The 11,343-nt window shown below is 45.7% G+C and overlaps 2 protein-coding genes across 8 annotated transcripts in view; one reads left to right on the top strand and one right to left on the bottom strand.

Annotated features, from left to right (window-relative positions):
• The first annotated feature begins 387 nt into the window (after positions 1-387).
• Positions 388-4,884, top strand: Znhit3 (zinc finger HIT-type containing 3). The gene is made up of 5 exons (XM_046423177.2): positions 388-544; positions 664-695; positions 1,972-2,055; positions 2,996-3,076; positions 4,342-4,884. Exons 1-5 carry the CDS (start codon positions 459-461, stop codon positions 4,521-4,523), a joined length of 465 nt encoding a protein of 154 aa, XP_046279133.1. The 5' UTR covers positions 388-458; the 3' UTR covers positions 4,524-4,884.
• Positions 4,769-11,343, bottom strand: part of Myo19 (myosin XIX) — a 29,069-nt gene continuing 22,494 nt past the window's right edge. For 2 of the 7 annotated variants that reach the window (XM_046423175.2, XM_046423174.2), the window contains 5 exons: positions 10,020-10,186; positions 9,765-9,894; positions 7,843-7,928; positions 6,860-7,165; positions 4,769-5,451 (listed from right to left, as the gene is read on the bottom strand). In XM_046423175.2, the coding sequence (XP_046279131.1) occupies positions 5,323-5,451; positions 6,860-7,165; positions 7,843-7,928; positions 9,765-9,894; positions 10,020-10,186 (818 nt within the window). In that variant the 3' untranslated portion in view covers positions 4,769-5,322. Of the gene's footprint in view, positions 5,452-6,859; positions 7,166-7,842; positions 7,929-9,764; positions 9,895-10,019; positions 10,187-10,724; positions 10,862-11,343 lie in introns of those variants that run through there. The other 5 variants (XR_006846895.2, XM_058572325.1, XR_009224766.1 and 2 more) reach the window with 5 other exon arrangements.

Below are 11,343 nucleotides of genomic sequence, written 5' to 3'. Positions count from 1 at the left end.
CCTTTAGGAAGAGTGGCCTAGGATGGGAAGGGCAGTTTCCTGTGTGCTACATGAACCAGTCGATTCCGGTTTGATTCCCAGAGATGAGATGGACAGGAGAACCCAATGTTTGTGTAGGAGGTTTAGTTCTATTTCTTTTTATACGCGTGCAACAATCCTATAGAGTGATGGTGACTTGATCCAAGCCACACAGCCTCGTAAGGATAGGGATAGGGCTAGATAATAAGTTCTTTGACGACGAGACCTAATCAAGACAAGACCTGGTGATAGCTACTTGATGCACATCGAGTATATCGACGCTCTACTAATGAGGACTGGACGAGTGAGCAGGATCCATCCATTGCTTTTGACTGCCAATAAGTGCCGAACGCTGATTGGCTCTGGTTTAGAAAACGAGCGGAAGGGCGTGCGCTAGGAGCTGCTGCGTGAGAGGGGCGTGAGCCAGTTGGTCTGGCGCCATGGCGTCGTTCAAATGCAGCACCGTGGTGTGCGTGATCTGCTCCGAGAAGCCCAAGTACCGCTGCCCGGCCTGCTGCGTGCCCTAGTGAGTGGGGAATTCGTGGGGGTCGGGGAGCGCGAGTGTCCGGCCGGGTCTGGGCCGGGCTTTGCGGGAGGGGCCGTCGCCTTCTGGGCTGACTCGGGCTGTGGTCTCTGTCGTTGCAGCTGCTCGGTGACCTGCTTCCAGAAGCACAAAGGTAAGGCCCGGGTGTCCCCGCTTTAGCACCTGGCCTCCTCGTGTGTGGCACCCCCTCCCCACCCCAGTGCCTTCAGGGGGACGTGGGCCTCAGGCTGCGCCTCCTCCAGGCCTTGCAGCGCCGGATCCGCCCGGAGCTCCTCAGACCTCCCAGGCAATTCTGTCTCACTCGGGTCACCATTTGTTCTGTGAGAGCCTTGCGTCCTCAGTCTGTCTCTAGTGTCCTGTACCTCTCCTTGTGTGGGGGGACCCCTGTAAATGCTTTCTCGGTTTTTAACAGTCAACCTACTTCTATCCTGGCTTTATTCCTACGTGCCCACTGTCGTTTTCTTTTTAAAAGAGTCGACTGCTTTAAATCTCCAAAATTGTGATCTAAATAAACCTAAGTAAAAATCAAACAAAACCCCCTAGACTGCTTTCGTAGCAAAATCCTACCTAGCTGTTCTTAGCATGCTAGCGTGGCCTCTCACCGTTTGGCAGAAGCTTCTCTGCTGAGGTTAACTAGAATGTTTCACTCTCGCTCTTTTTTTGTGGTTCCGGGGAGGCGAGCATGCAAGGCAAGCACTCTACCAACTGAGCTTTATCCCTAGCCCCAGTTTCTCTCTTTTAAATAGTGAGACATTGGTGGGGGAAGACAGACTTCCTATGGGGGGCATTCTTTTGCTCTGGCTTCCTCTTGTGCTCCAAGTACCTGCCAGGCTGCCCTATCAATCAGCTGGCAATTGCTTATCACTATCTCCTAATTCCTGACTCTGCTCTTTTCTGCCTAGGCATAGACATTTTCCTCTGCCAATAATGCTCTTCTTTCCTCCTAACGCTTCTCTAAGAGTCATCTTGGTGATGTCTGTTGGTTTTCTCAGGTGGACTTAGACCAGACCCTTGTTCTCTGTGTCTAGCTATCTCCCATGACTAAAGCCTTCAAAGGTGGGAGTGGTGACTTTCATCTGTGTATTCTCAGTGGCACTGGTACATATAAATTTAACATCTGAAATTGCTGAGAAAATCATGATGCTTATTGAGGACACTGAGCCACTTATCATGGTGAAAACCCTGTAGATTAGGGAAGGAGAATGAGAACATGTTCTTGAAATGTGTGAACACAGCATCCTTAAGCCCTTCTGTTAGGCTTAGGGTTTTTCTCATCCTGTCCCTCTGATGTCTCCCTTCTTCCACATCCATTTCCACCCAGTACACATGCTTCTCCCTTGGCTTGGTGAGGAGGTGCAGCCTTATCACTGAAATGGAAGGTGTGTATGTCTGAGATTTGTCTTTTTCAGAGCAGTGCAACCCTGAAACTCGTCCCATTAAGAATAAAAGATCAGCTGCTCCTGTGAAAACTACACAGCCTAAGGAAAACAAAGGTGTGTTGTTTGGATGATTGATTTCAAACAAACCTAGAGGAGTTTTCAAAGACAACTAATGGAAAGAAATGAATCTAAGACATGGGCTGCAGAATGACTTTGTTAGGGAGCAGCAGTCTTCTCATCCCTGACCCCAGGAGTGGGTCATGAGTTGTCATGGGTGGTGAGAGCAGCCTGACACTTCCTTCATGGGAGGAAACCCAGGAGCAGGAGTCAGTGGGGAGAAAGGCCATGACTGTGGTATAGTAATGTGAGGTGGGTTCTGCTGGTAGAGGCCTTTTCTTGTCACAGCTTTGGGTTTCCCTGCCTGAGCCGTCAGTTAACCTGAGCTAGGCTGAGGCAGGTGGTTTCCTTTGGTTTGGGTCACTTCACTGCTGCTTGGGACTCCTCCTGCTGTGGTAATGGGCTGTCATTCCATCTATCCTATCCATCCATGTAGAATTTCCTTCATATGTCCTGGGTTATGCATTGTTCCAGGCCTCTGGTTCCACTAAAGAGGTATTGAAGATCATAGCATAGGGATGGGCCATCTCTGCCCTTTGGGAAACTTCTAGTTGGGTTTAGGAAGGGCCGGTAATTTCTGCCTACGTGGAAGCTCAGGGACTTATGTTTGGCAGGTTTTTACACATCAGCTAGTTCACTGGCCCATGGAGGTGGGGTGTTAAGAATTAAAACACCAGGTTCCAAGCTCAAAGACCAGAGGGAAACATAGTTTAAGTGCTAGGATACATTTAAGTAAAACCACCAATTTTTCTTTCACCTGCTTTTCCTTTTTTATACAAGGAGTATAATTGTGAATTCCAGAGATATTTTTATTTATAACTACTTGTATACCCCATCACTATTGGGTATGCACTTTTTTTTTTTCCTTTGGGAGTATGTGTTAACGTCTGATGAACTGGCTTCGACTGTTAAACAGATTATGCTGTGTGTTTCTTAGATGATGACTCCTCTATAGCCGATTTTCTTGATAGTGATGAGGAAGAAGACAGAGTTTCTTTGCAGAATTTGAAGAATTTAGGTAAGTCTGTTCTGTATTTATTTCCTTGTTAATCATTGAGATAATTTTACTGTATAGAATTTTTTTGTTTTTGGTTGTGCTGGGGATCTAACCCAGGGCTTGTGCATGCAAGGCAAGCACCCTCCCAACTGAGCTGTATCCCCAACCATCTACCCCCCTTTTTAAAAACGCATTGGAGATCAAACTCAGAGTGCCTACCTGCATGAGTGAGTCCCTATCACTGTGCTACACCTCCTGCCCTAATTTCCTTATTATTTTTTGAAATATGACTTAAGCTATTAAAAATGGTGTGGCATACAGGGCCTTTCCTTTCCTTTCCAGCTGTACAGTTCTGTAAACCTGAATGATTTCACATTTCCTGGCCTGTCCACAATGCCCATTGTTTCTTTTGTCTAGAATCTGGTATTGCAGGTTGGCAAAATTCTGTCCTTCCTTCAAAGTACAGTTTAAGTTTTCTTGGCTCAACTAAGCTTTTCTTGACCCATGTCTCTCAGAATTAGGCACTTGTCTTTGCATATTGCCTTGAACTTATCAGTTAATGTACCACTCATATTTTATCTTATACATCAATTTGTAGGGCAGGGACCAGTATTTCCCTGTGCTGGATTTATAATCCATTCCTTAGTGCAGGCTAGTAATCACAAGATTAAATTTTCAGGGGGGAAACAGGTGTTAATAATGTACATTTTGGGGGGCTGGAGATACAGCTCAGCAGAACACTTGTCTAGCATGTGTGAGGCCCTGTGTTCATCAGGACTATACACATGCAAAAAGCGTGTAAAAATAGCACATTTTTGTAGTACTTCTTAGTCTACTATTTGTATGAGTTCTATGTATAATTAATTTCATTCTTTCCAGTCAGTCAGGCTAATGGGTTGGCCTTAGCACTTGATACCACTGTAGTGATGAGACAGTTGTAGGGCAGGGTTTGGTTCCAGCAGAAATCATCTCTAGGCTAAATACAATAAGTATACATCTCTAGATTACCTAATACAATGTAAATGCTGGATAAAGTTGTTATGCCGAATTGTTTAAGGACAAGGAAAGTCTATATATATTTGTATAGGCAAAATTTTGTAACTGAAAAATTTTAACATTTTCAACCTGATTAGTTATATCCATGGATGAGAAACCTGTGGAGCTTGGGGTATGACATAATGGTTTACAGGGATGCAAGAGTTTATTACATTTAAAACATTTAGCTTTCAGCCATCTCTACATGTTCCTACTTGAACTTAGGCTTTTTTTTTGTTCTTTTTTTAAAGGGGAATCTGCAACATTAAAAAACTTATTGCTCAATCCACACCTTAGACAGTTGGTGATCAACCTCGATCAGGGTGACAACAAAGCAAAGCTCATGAGAGCCTACATGCAGGAGCCCTTGTTTGTGGAGTTTGCGGACTGCTGTTTAAGAATCGTGGAACCACCACAGAATGAGGATTCTTAAAATGCATTATTGTGCTCCTTAGTCAAGCACATGCCTGACTCCCACAACTACCTAGTCTTTGCAGGGGGGTGGGTCAGGAAGCGGCTAACGTTGTTGGCCTCCGAACATGGAAGGTGGCTTCCCAGATGCAAGCTGACTGCTGAGGTTGTGCAGGTATCTGTTTCTTGACAGGTGTGTATGTTTCAGGCCATGGGGAGTACTCAATGTAGCAAATCCTTTATGAAGAGAGCTTGACATTCATAGGGTTGTTTTCAAATGTTTTATTTTTGGTACATAACTTATTTGTCATGTTTCATACTTATTTCAGTTGAAAACTGATCAGTGTTACTAAGTAAAATCAAGATATGGTGGTTCTCTTGTACATTGCATTGTTCATTGTCCTTGGTCCCTGCTTTGATTGTTTGAAATTAAATAAGTCAACAACTTATTAAATAAGGTTGTTCCTTTGAGGAACTAAATGCAGTTTTTCCCAGCCAAAGTTCTAAAGCCCATGTTCGTTTGCCTGTTTTCTAAAGTGCTTGTGGGTGATTGGGTGCCCCACTGTAGTGACAGATCAAACTCCAAAACAGCCTCATCTGCTACCGAGTTTGATCCATGAAGTAGTGAGTGAAATGGTAAGTTCTCTGTGGCCTGAATCCTGGAGTTGTTTCACGTGCGTACATTTACAGTTGCTGTGGGATAGTTTGGCAGTTGTGTGCTGATTAAATGTCTTTGGCAAGGCATCTGGCAGGAAAAGGCCTCATGGAAACAAAGGCACTACAGATCACTCAGCCAGGTAAAAGCAGAGGGTGAGAAAAGGTCACACATGGATTGGCCTGTGTTTTTCTAGCAGAATCTGATTAAAGCCAGTAATACTAAAGGGTGAAGGTTCAGGGCAGGTGTCGGCGTAGCGCAGTGGAGACTTTCTGCAGTGAAACCTTATCGAGCCCTGGGGAGAAAGAGATTTAGCTTAGCCCCAGCTCCCAGGAGTGCCGGGGCTTAAAGGTACCTCACAGAGCCAATGTTAGAAATGTGAGGTGTGGACAAGTACTGGTCTGAGGGCCATACCAGTGGCAGGACTTCGTTAATGTATTTTTTTTTTTAAATTCTGAAATAGAGTCCAATATCATATTTCACATCCATTCAGTATGGGACAGATGAGGAAACCCTAGGAAGGGGTAGAAGTTATCACTTGTCACATTCCTATGACTGCTTCCAGCTGGAAGATCAAAACATTTACACTTCTGTTTACATTTATGCTGGCCTGTGAGTTTTCATGGGAGTGAAACTCAGGCATTCAACCAGTGAGCCACATCCCCAGCCCTTTCTTGTATTTTATTTAGAGATGGAGTCTCACTGATTTATTCAGTGCCTCTCTTGCTGAGGCTGGCCTCCTGAGCCACTGGGATTATAGGCATGTGCCACCATGCCCAGCTTCATGGGAGATTTTATTCAGATTATGGCCTATAGTAATTCCTCTGCTTTGGAAATTGACAAAGCAGAAGGAAGGAAACAATTTCGCTTACTCCTTGCTGTGGCCCATTCAACAGAGTATTAACCATTTATAGATGAAGAAATGGAGGCTCTCAGATTCACCCAGGTCATCCAGTGAAAGGGGCAGAAGAGCCAAGACCCAGATCCTGAGGTTCTGCTTCTGAGCGCTAACACACCTATCAGCTTTCCTCAGCTGATTTATGAGGCTAGGCTTGCTAGGGTGTACTAAAAAGCTGTGTGTGACATGGGCTTCCTGAATGCTGGCTCACCCTCTTCTCTAGCTGCTCATATTATAAAAGCAGAGGACTTGGACCATTAATACCCATTTCTCATTTCCTCAGCTGGAAAAGGAGAGATGAACCAAGTAATGAGGAAAACATGGTGCCAAATCCAGTGTTTTGTGAAGTGACAAGTCAGTCCACTTGGGATTAAGTAAAAGGACATTCAAGCTGTGTATGGTGGCACATGCCTATAGTCCCAATGACTTGGGAAGTTGAGGCAGGAGAATCAAAATTTCAAGGCCAACCTGGGCAACTTAGTAAGACCCTGTCTCAAAAACTAAAAAAGGCTAGGGGTACGTAGCTTAGTGGTAGAGGACTTGGCCTAGCAGTAGCAAGGTCCTGAATTCAATTTCTAGTACCATAAGGGGTGGGGACTAGTGAAGGTTCTGGAAGATAGATTCCCAGTTTCAATAACGGAAATAATCAGAACTTGCAGCTGGTTGGGAAGCTCAGGCTTCGGGGTTTACCCAGTAGGGTTAGGGAAGGGTCTCCTCCCAGGCTTAGTCTCCCTGCATTCCCTAGACAGGTGTGAGGAGCTGGACCTGTGGTAGAGTAGGACTGCTATCCCATCACACATCTTACCTGAGGTAGTGCTCGGATGGACCTGACACCAGCCTGGTCTTGTTGTGCTGTCTGGACACTGGAGCTGCTGGAGCTGCCTGAGGGAAGCTGGAGGCAGGCATGGACTACCAGTTTTCTCTGAAAGCTGTGTGTACCCACAGCTGCATTGGCCAGGACTAGTCCTAGAGGCCAAAGCCGGATTATTGCCCCTAGGAGCCTGGTCTGCATTGGGGGCAGTGGAGAGGAGTTCGGGGAACCATGAGCTTGGGAAAAGTGTTTTTCTTCCAAACCATCCAGTTCTTTAGAAGCAAGGAAGGCCATTCTGATCTTAAAAAGAAAAAAAAAAAAAAAAAACTTTTTTAAACTTTAGATTTCTCTAGTCCTTTTTTTTTGGGGGGGGGGAAGACAGCGGTGGGGGGGGTACCAAGGATTAAACCCAGGGGTGCTTAACCACTGACCCTAGCCCTCTTTATACTTTATTTTGAGACAGGGTCTTGCTAAGCTGCTGAGGCTGGCTTTGAACTTGGGATCCTCTTGCCTCAGGACCTACTGAGCCACCGGGATTACAGGCGTGCACCACTATGGCTGGCTTTCTAGTTCTTTTAATGGAAAATAGAAACCAAACTATTTTTAATAAATCAGTTTAACAAGATGAATTGAAGGTACCTGATGTGAACAGCTGGATGCCAAGAACTAGAAGGGGTCCATGTGGCAGAAAGTAAGGCAGTTGCATAAGCAACAGCCTTTCTGATAGGCCATAGAAGTTATGCATTTAAAGTACACAAATCCATGGTTTAGTATGTTCCAGGAGTTAAACTCATGCCACTGTTTATCATCACTACCACCACGGGAGGAGCTGCCTCTGCCTGTCTTGCACAGGAGGAACACAAGGCTGAGAGGCTGAACATCCTTTCCGACACTGGCCCCCACCCCCATTCCCACCCACTTGGGTCAGGTGCCAGAATCTGTGAGCTGCCCACCCTGACTTCTCAAGTCGTACTCACTCTCCACTTCTGCCATGCGTGCTTGATGACTGTGGCTGCTGTGTGCAGCCTCTGGATGTGTTTCCGAGTTAACCAGGAACGAACGGCTAAGAGGTTTGCCCAGAAACAGCAGAGAGACAACAATGGTCATTAGAGCACTTGGCAACCTGGCTGTGCCAAAACATCAGAAATGCGTTTTATCTGAAGTATTGGTTACCGTGTATTATAGAATATATGAAAGTCAACACATGAAGCATTTTGCTTGTTTTTGGGCTTGTTTTTCCCTGCTAGTACTGGGAATTAAACTCAGGGGTACTTTACTACTGAGCTGTATCCCCAACCCCATTTTATTTTTATTAAAAAAATTTTTTTGTAGTTGTTGATGGACAGAATGCCTTTGTTTACTTTTATGCGGTGGTGAGGATCAAACCCAGTGCCTCACACTTGCTAGGCAAGTGCTCTGCCACTGAGTTACAGCTCCAGCCCCCAGCCCAATTTTAAATGTTGAGACATGATCTTGCTAAATTGCCCAGCTGGTTTAGAGTTTCAATCCTCCTGTGTGGCTGGGATTATAGGCACATGCCACTGCACCTGGCTCAAAATGGGTTTTTAAAAACATTTCACACAATGGTGGAATGAGATGGACAAATATCATTACTTAGACTGCACATATGGTGTGATGCTACATCATGTACAACCAGTGAAATGAAAAGTTGTGCTACAATCGTGTACAATAAATCAAAATGCATTCTGCTGTCATATATACCTAATTAAAATAAATTAATTTGAATTAAAAAAACAAAAACTTTATACTTAGAGCCTACACACTCAGTGATACTTGGGAGGCTTTGACTGGCCAGGCCCAGAAGGATCACCTCCATCTCATACTCAATCCCTGGCAATGCCAGGAATGGGAGGGTTTTGGATCATTTGTACCTTTTAAAATATTTGTTTTGGGCTAGGGTAGAGCACTTAGCCTAGCATACACGATGCCCTGGGTTCCATCCCTGGTGCTGCAAACAGGAAAAAAAGTCTCTTTAAAAAAAAAAAAAATGAGAATGGTACTACATGCCTGTAATCCCAGTGATCTGGGAGGCTGAGGCAGGAGGATTACAAGTTTGAGGCCAGCCTTGGCAACTTAGACTGTCTCAAAACAAAAAAATAAAAATGGATGGGGATGTAGCTTAGTAATAAACTGCCCCAGGTTCAATCAGTATTTACTTATTTATACTAAATAAATGGATAAATTTTTTAAAAAAATAAAGTCCTCAAATTTTCTTGCTTGCTTTGAGTGTAAGATACAACATCATCATATGCCCAAATGCTGATAAAATTAATTACTGGCTGGTTTCAGCATATTCTAATTTCTTTTGGTATGATTATATAGAGAACAAAGGATACTCCATTAAATAGCATTAAAAAAAACTTTAAAGACAAATATAAAAATCACCTGTTATCTCCCCAATCCAGAGAGTTCTACAGTATTTATTTACCTTTACAGTTCTTTTTATGCCTCTATACATAAACACACCTTACAAGGGATCATCCTTAATCTATAGTTTAATATCCAGGAAGTGGTGTTCCAATAAGTGTATAATAGTCCTCAAAAACATTTGCTGTGTCATAGGGATGATCCATAATTTAGCCATTTGGGCTATTTCTACCATTTTTTCAAAATAAGACTGGTATGAATCTTTTCTTTTGATGAATCAAATGCTGTCACTTTTACCTTCTTCCAAGCCCTGCAGCCTAGCAGGTATTGATTTACGAAAAAGGAGCGAAAAAGACAGTGGCATAAACAGCTATGTTGGCTGAGAAAAGGGAACTGAAGGCAAACGTTTAGCCTAGGTAGGAACGATTTGGTTTCCATTAACCTGCGGACTCTGGGCGAGGTGCACAGGGGGTTCAAATCCTAGGGCACCCAGGGTTTGCCATCCACCTACCTGCCTGAATGAGGGTGGCAGCTCGCCTCTGCCTCTTCTGCTTTCTATGCTGGTGTTGTCTCCAGCCACACTGGATGCAGCGGGCACACTGCTCCAGCACCTGCGTACGTCCATTTTCCAGAAGCTCTAGCTGGAAGGAATTACGTCCACTGAGGTCCTCAGCCTCTCCTCCCACTGTCCCCAGGAGGGCCCAGACTGTCCTGCTGTGGACAGCCTGAAGCTGGCAGGCATAATCTCATCCCTCAGCCAGCTTACCATGAAGTCAGTCATGAACACCTTGGTCCTGCCACACTGCAGTGGAGCTGGTGTGCACTCAGCTGAATCAACAGGTGTGGCTGCTGTCCCAGTTAGTGCTGGCAGAATGTGGAGAAGGTCCTGGAGGAGAGTCTGCAGTGTGGCCGCCTCACCCTGTGGTGGCTGTTCTGGGGGATGGAATAGAGAGTCCATCAGTGCATGGTCCACTCCGCATGCTTTGGTAGCCCTAAAAAACTGGCTTTGGTCTCTTCAGCATCTTCCAAGCCTCTTTTCTGCTCTTCTTACCTCCAGCCTTTCCTCCCTCCTCCCATTTTTTGGGGGAGACCAGAAGCAGTGGCTCTGTTGTCTCTCAGGGACCTGCTGTTCTGAGGAGTCTTGGAGTCCCCACTGTGGCTATGCCCTAGAGTATCCTGCAGCCTCCATGACCACAGGTCTCTTTGGACAGGCTAGCAAAGGGGGTGATGCCAGTAGAGCAACTCCTTCCAACCTGGCACCCCAGGCCACTCAGCCTGCATTTATTTACATGGTCCCAACATCCTGAGAGGCAGAAAGGGCAGCTGGGCCACTACTGCAGCTCCTGACCCCTTACTGCTTGCCATTTTTATGGAAAAAGATAGAACAAATTCCAGTTCCACGAAGGCCCAACAGGTCCCACTGTTGCCCTCCCATGTCTTATGGGGCTAACTCCTGTGCAGGAGGATTTACCTGAGGGCTCTGAACACCTTTAGCTGCTCAGGGCCTCCCTGGAGACACAGGCTACCAAAGCAGATGCCAGCGATCAGAGACAGCCGCAAAATCAAACGGCCCACAGGGGCTTGGGCAAGAAACATGAAACAGGAGAGCTAACCAGACAGAGGAGTAAGAAATGAGAGAGTGAAAAGAAAGTGATGAAACTGCCCAAGAGGGGAGAAAAACAAAGCAGAAATGTCTTATGAAGTACCATGGGCACTAGGGGAGTAGCTGTGGCTGGGGACCTTGGGTCCCATTCCTGGCCTCCTTATTCCTGCAGCCTTGGTTCTGTCTACATGCCAGATACCTACAATCAGCCATGGGCCAGACTTCCCCTGAGGTTAAAGCTTGCCCAAGTGCCTTCTGACAACTCCTGGGACCTGGAGCTCGTCAGTCTTGGAGGGCTTTTGAGCTTCCCCAGACCTCTCTGGCTCTTCCTGTCTGTATACCGGTCAACGCCTACCAAGGCTGACCAGTTTCTTCCACACATCTCTCACCTCTCTGGCTTCTCTCCCCTTGGCAGCTTTGCAGCCTCACTCCCGAGACCTCCACAAGGCCCCCCGGCTGATGGAGCTGCTGGCTTTCTTCCCTGCAG

The sequence above is a fragment of the Marmota monax genome, unplaced genomic scaffold (assembly GCF_021218885.2).
Source record: "Marmota monax isolate L192 unplaced genomic scaffold, Marmota_monax_Labrador192_F-V1.1 WCK01_AAM20220418_F8-fsc00171, whole genome shotgun sequence".
Lineage (NCBI taxonomy): Eukaryota > Metazoa > Chordata > Mammalia > Rodentia > Sciuridae > Marmota > Marmota monax.
Note: the sequence above shows the minus strand (reverse complement) of the source record. Positions and strands in the feature narration are given on the sequence as shown.

Bases quoted from the DNA above. Each gene is read 5' to 3' on its own strand.
- Znhit3 (XM_046423177.2), top strand. From the start codon at position 459: ATGGCGTCGTTCAAATGCAGCACCGTGGTGTGCGTGATCTGCTCCGAG. The intron at 545-663 runs GTGAGTGGGGAA...CTGTCGTTGCAG, and splicing joins CCGGCCTGCTGCGTGCCCTA to CTGCTCGGTGACCTGCTTCC. The intron at 2,056-2,995 runs GTGTGTTGTTTG...TGTGTTTCTTAG, and splicing joins ACAGCCTAAGGAAAACAAAG to ATGATGACTCCTCTATAGCC.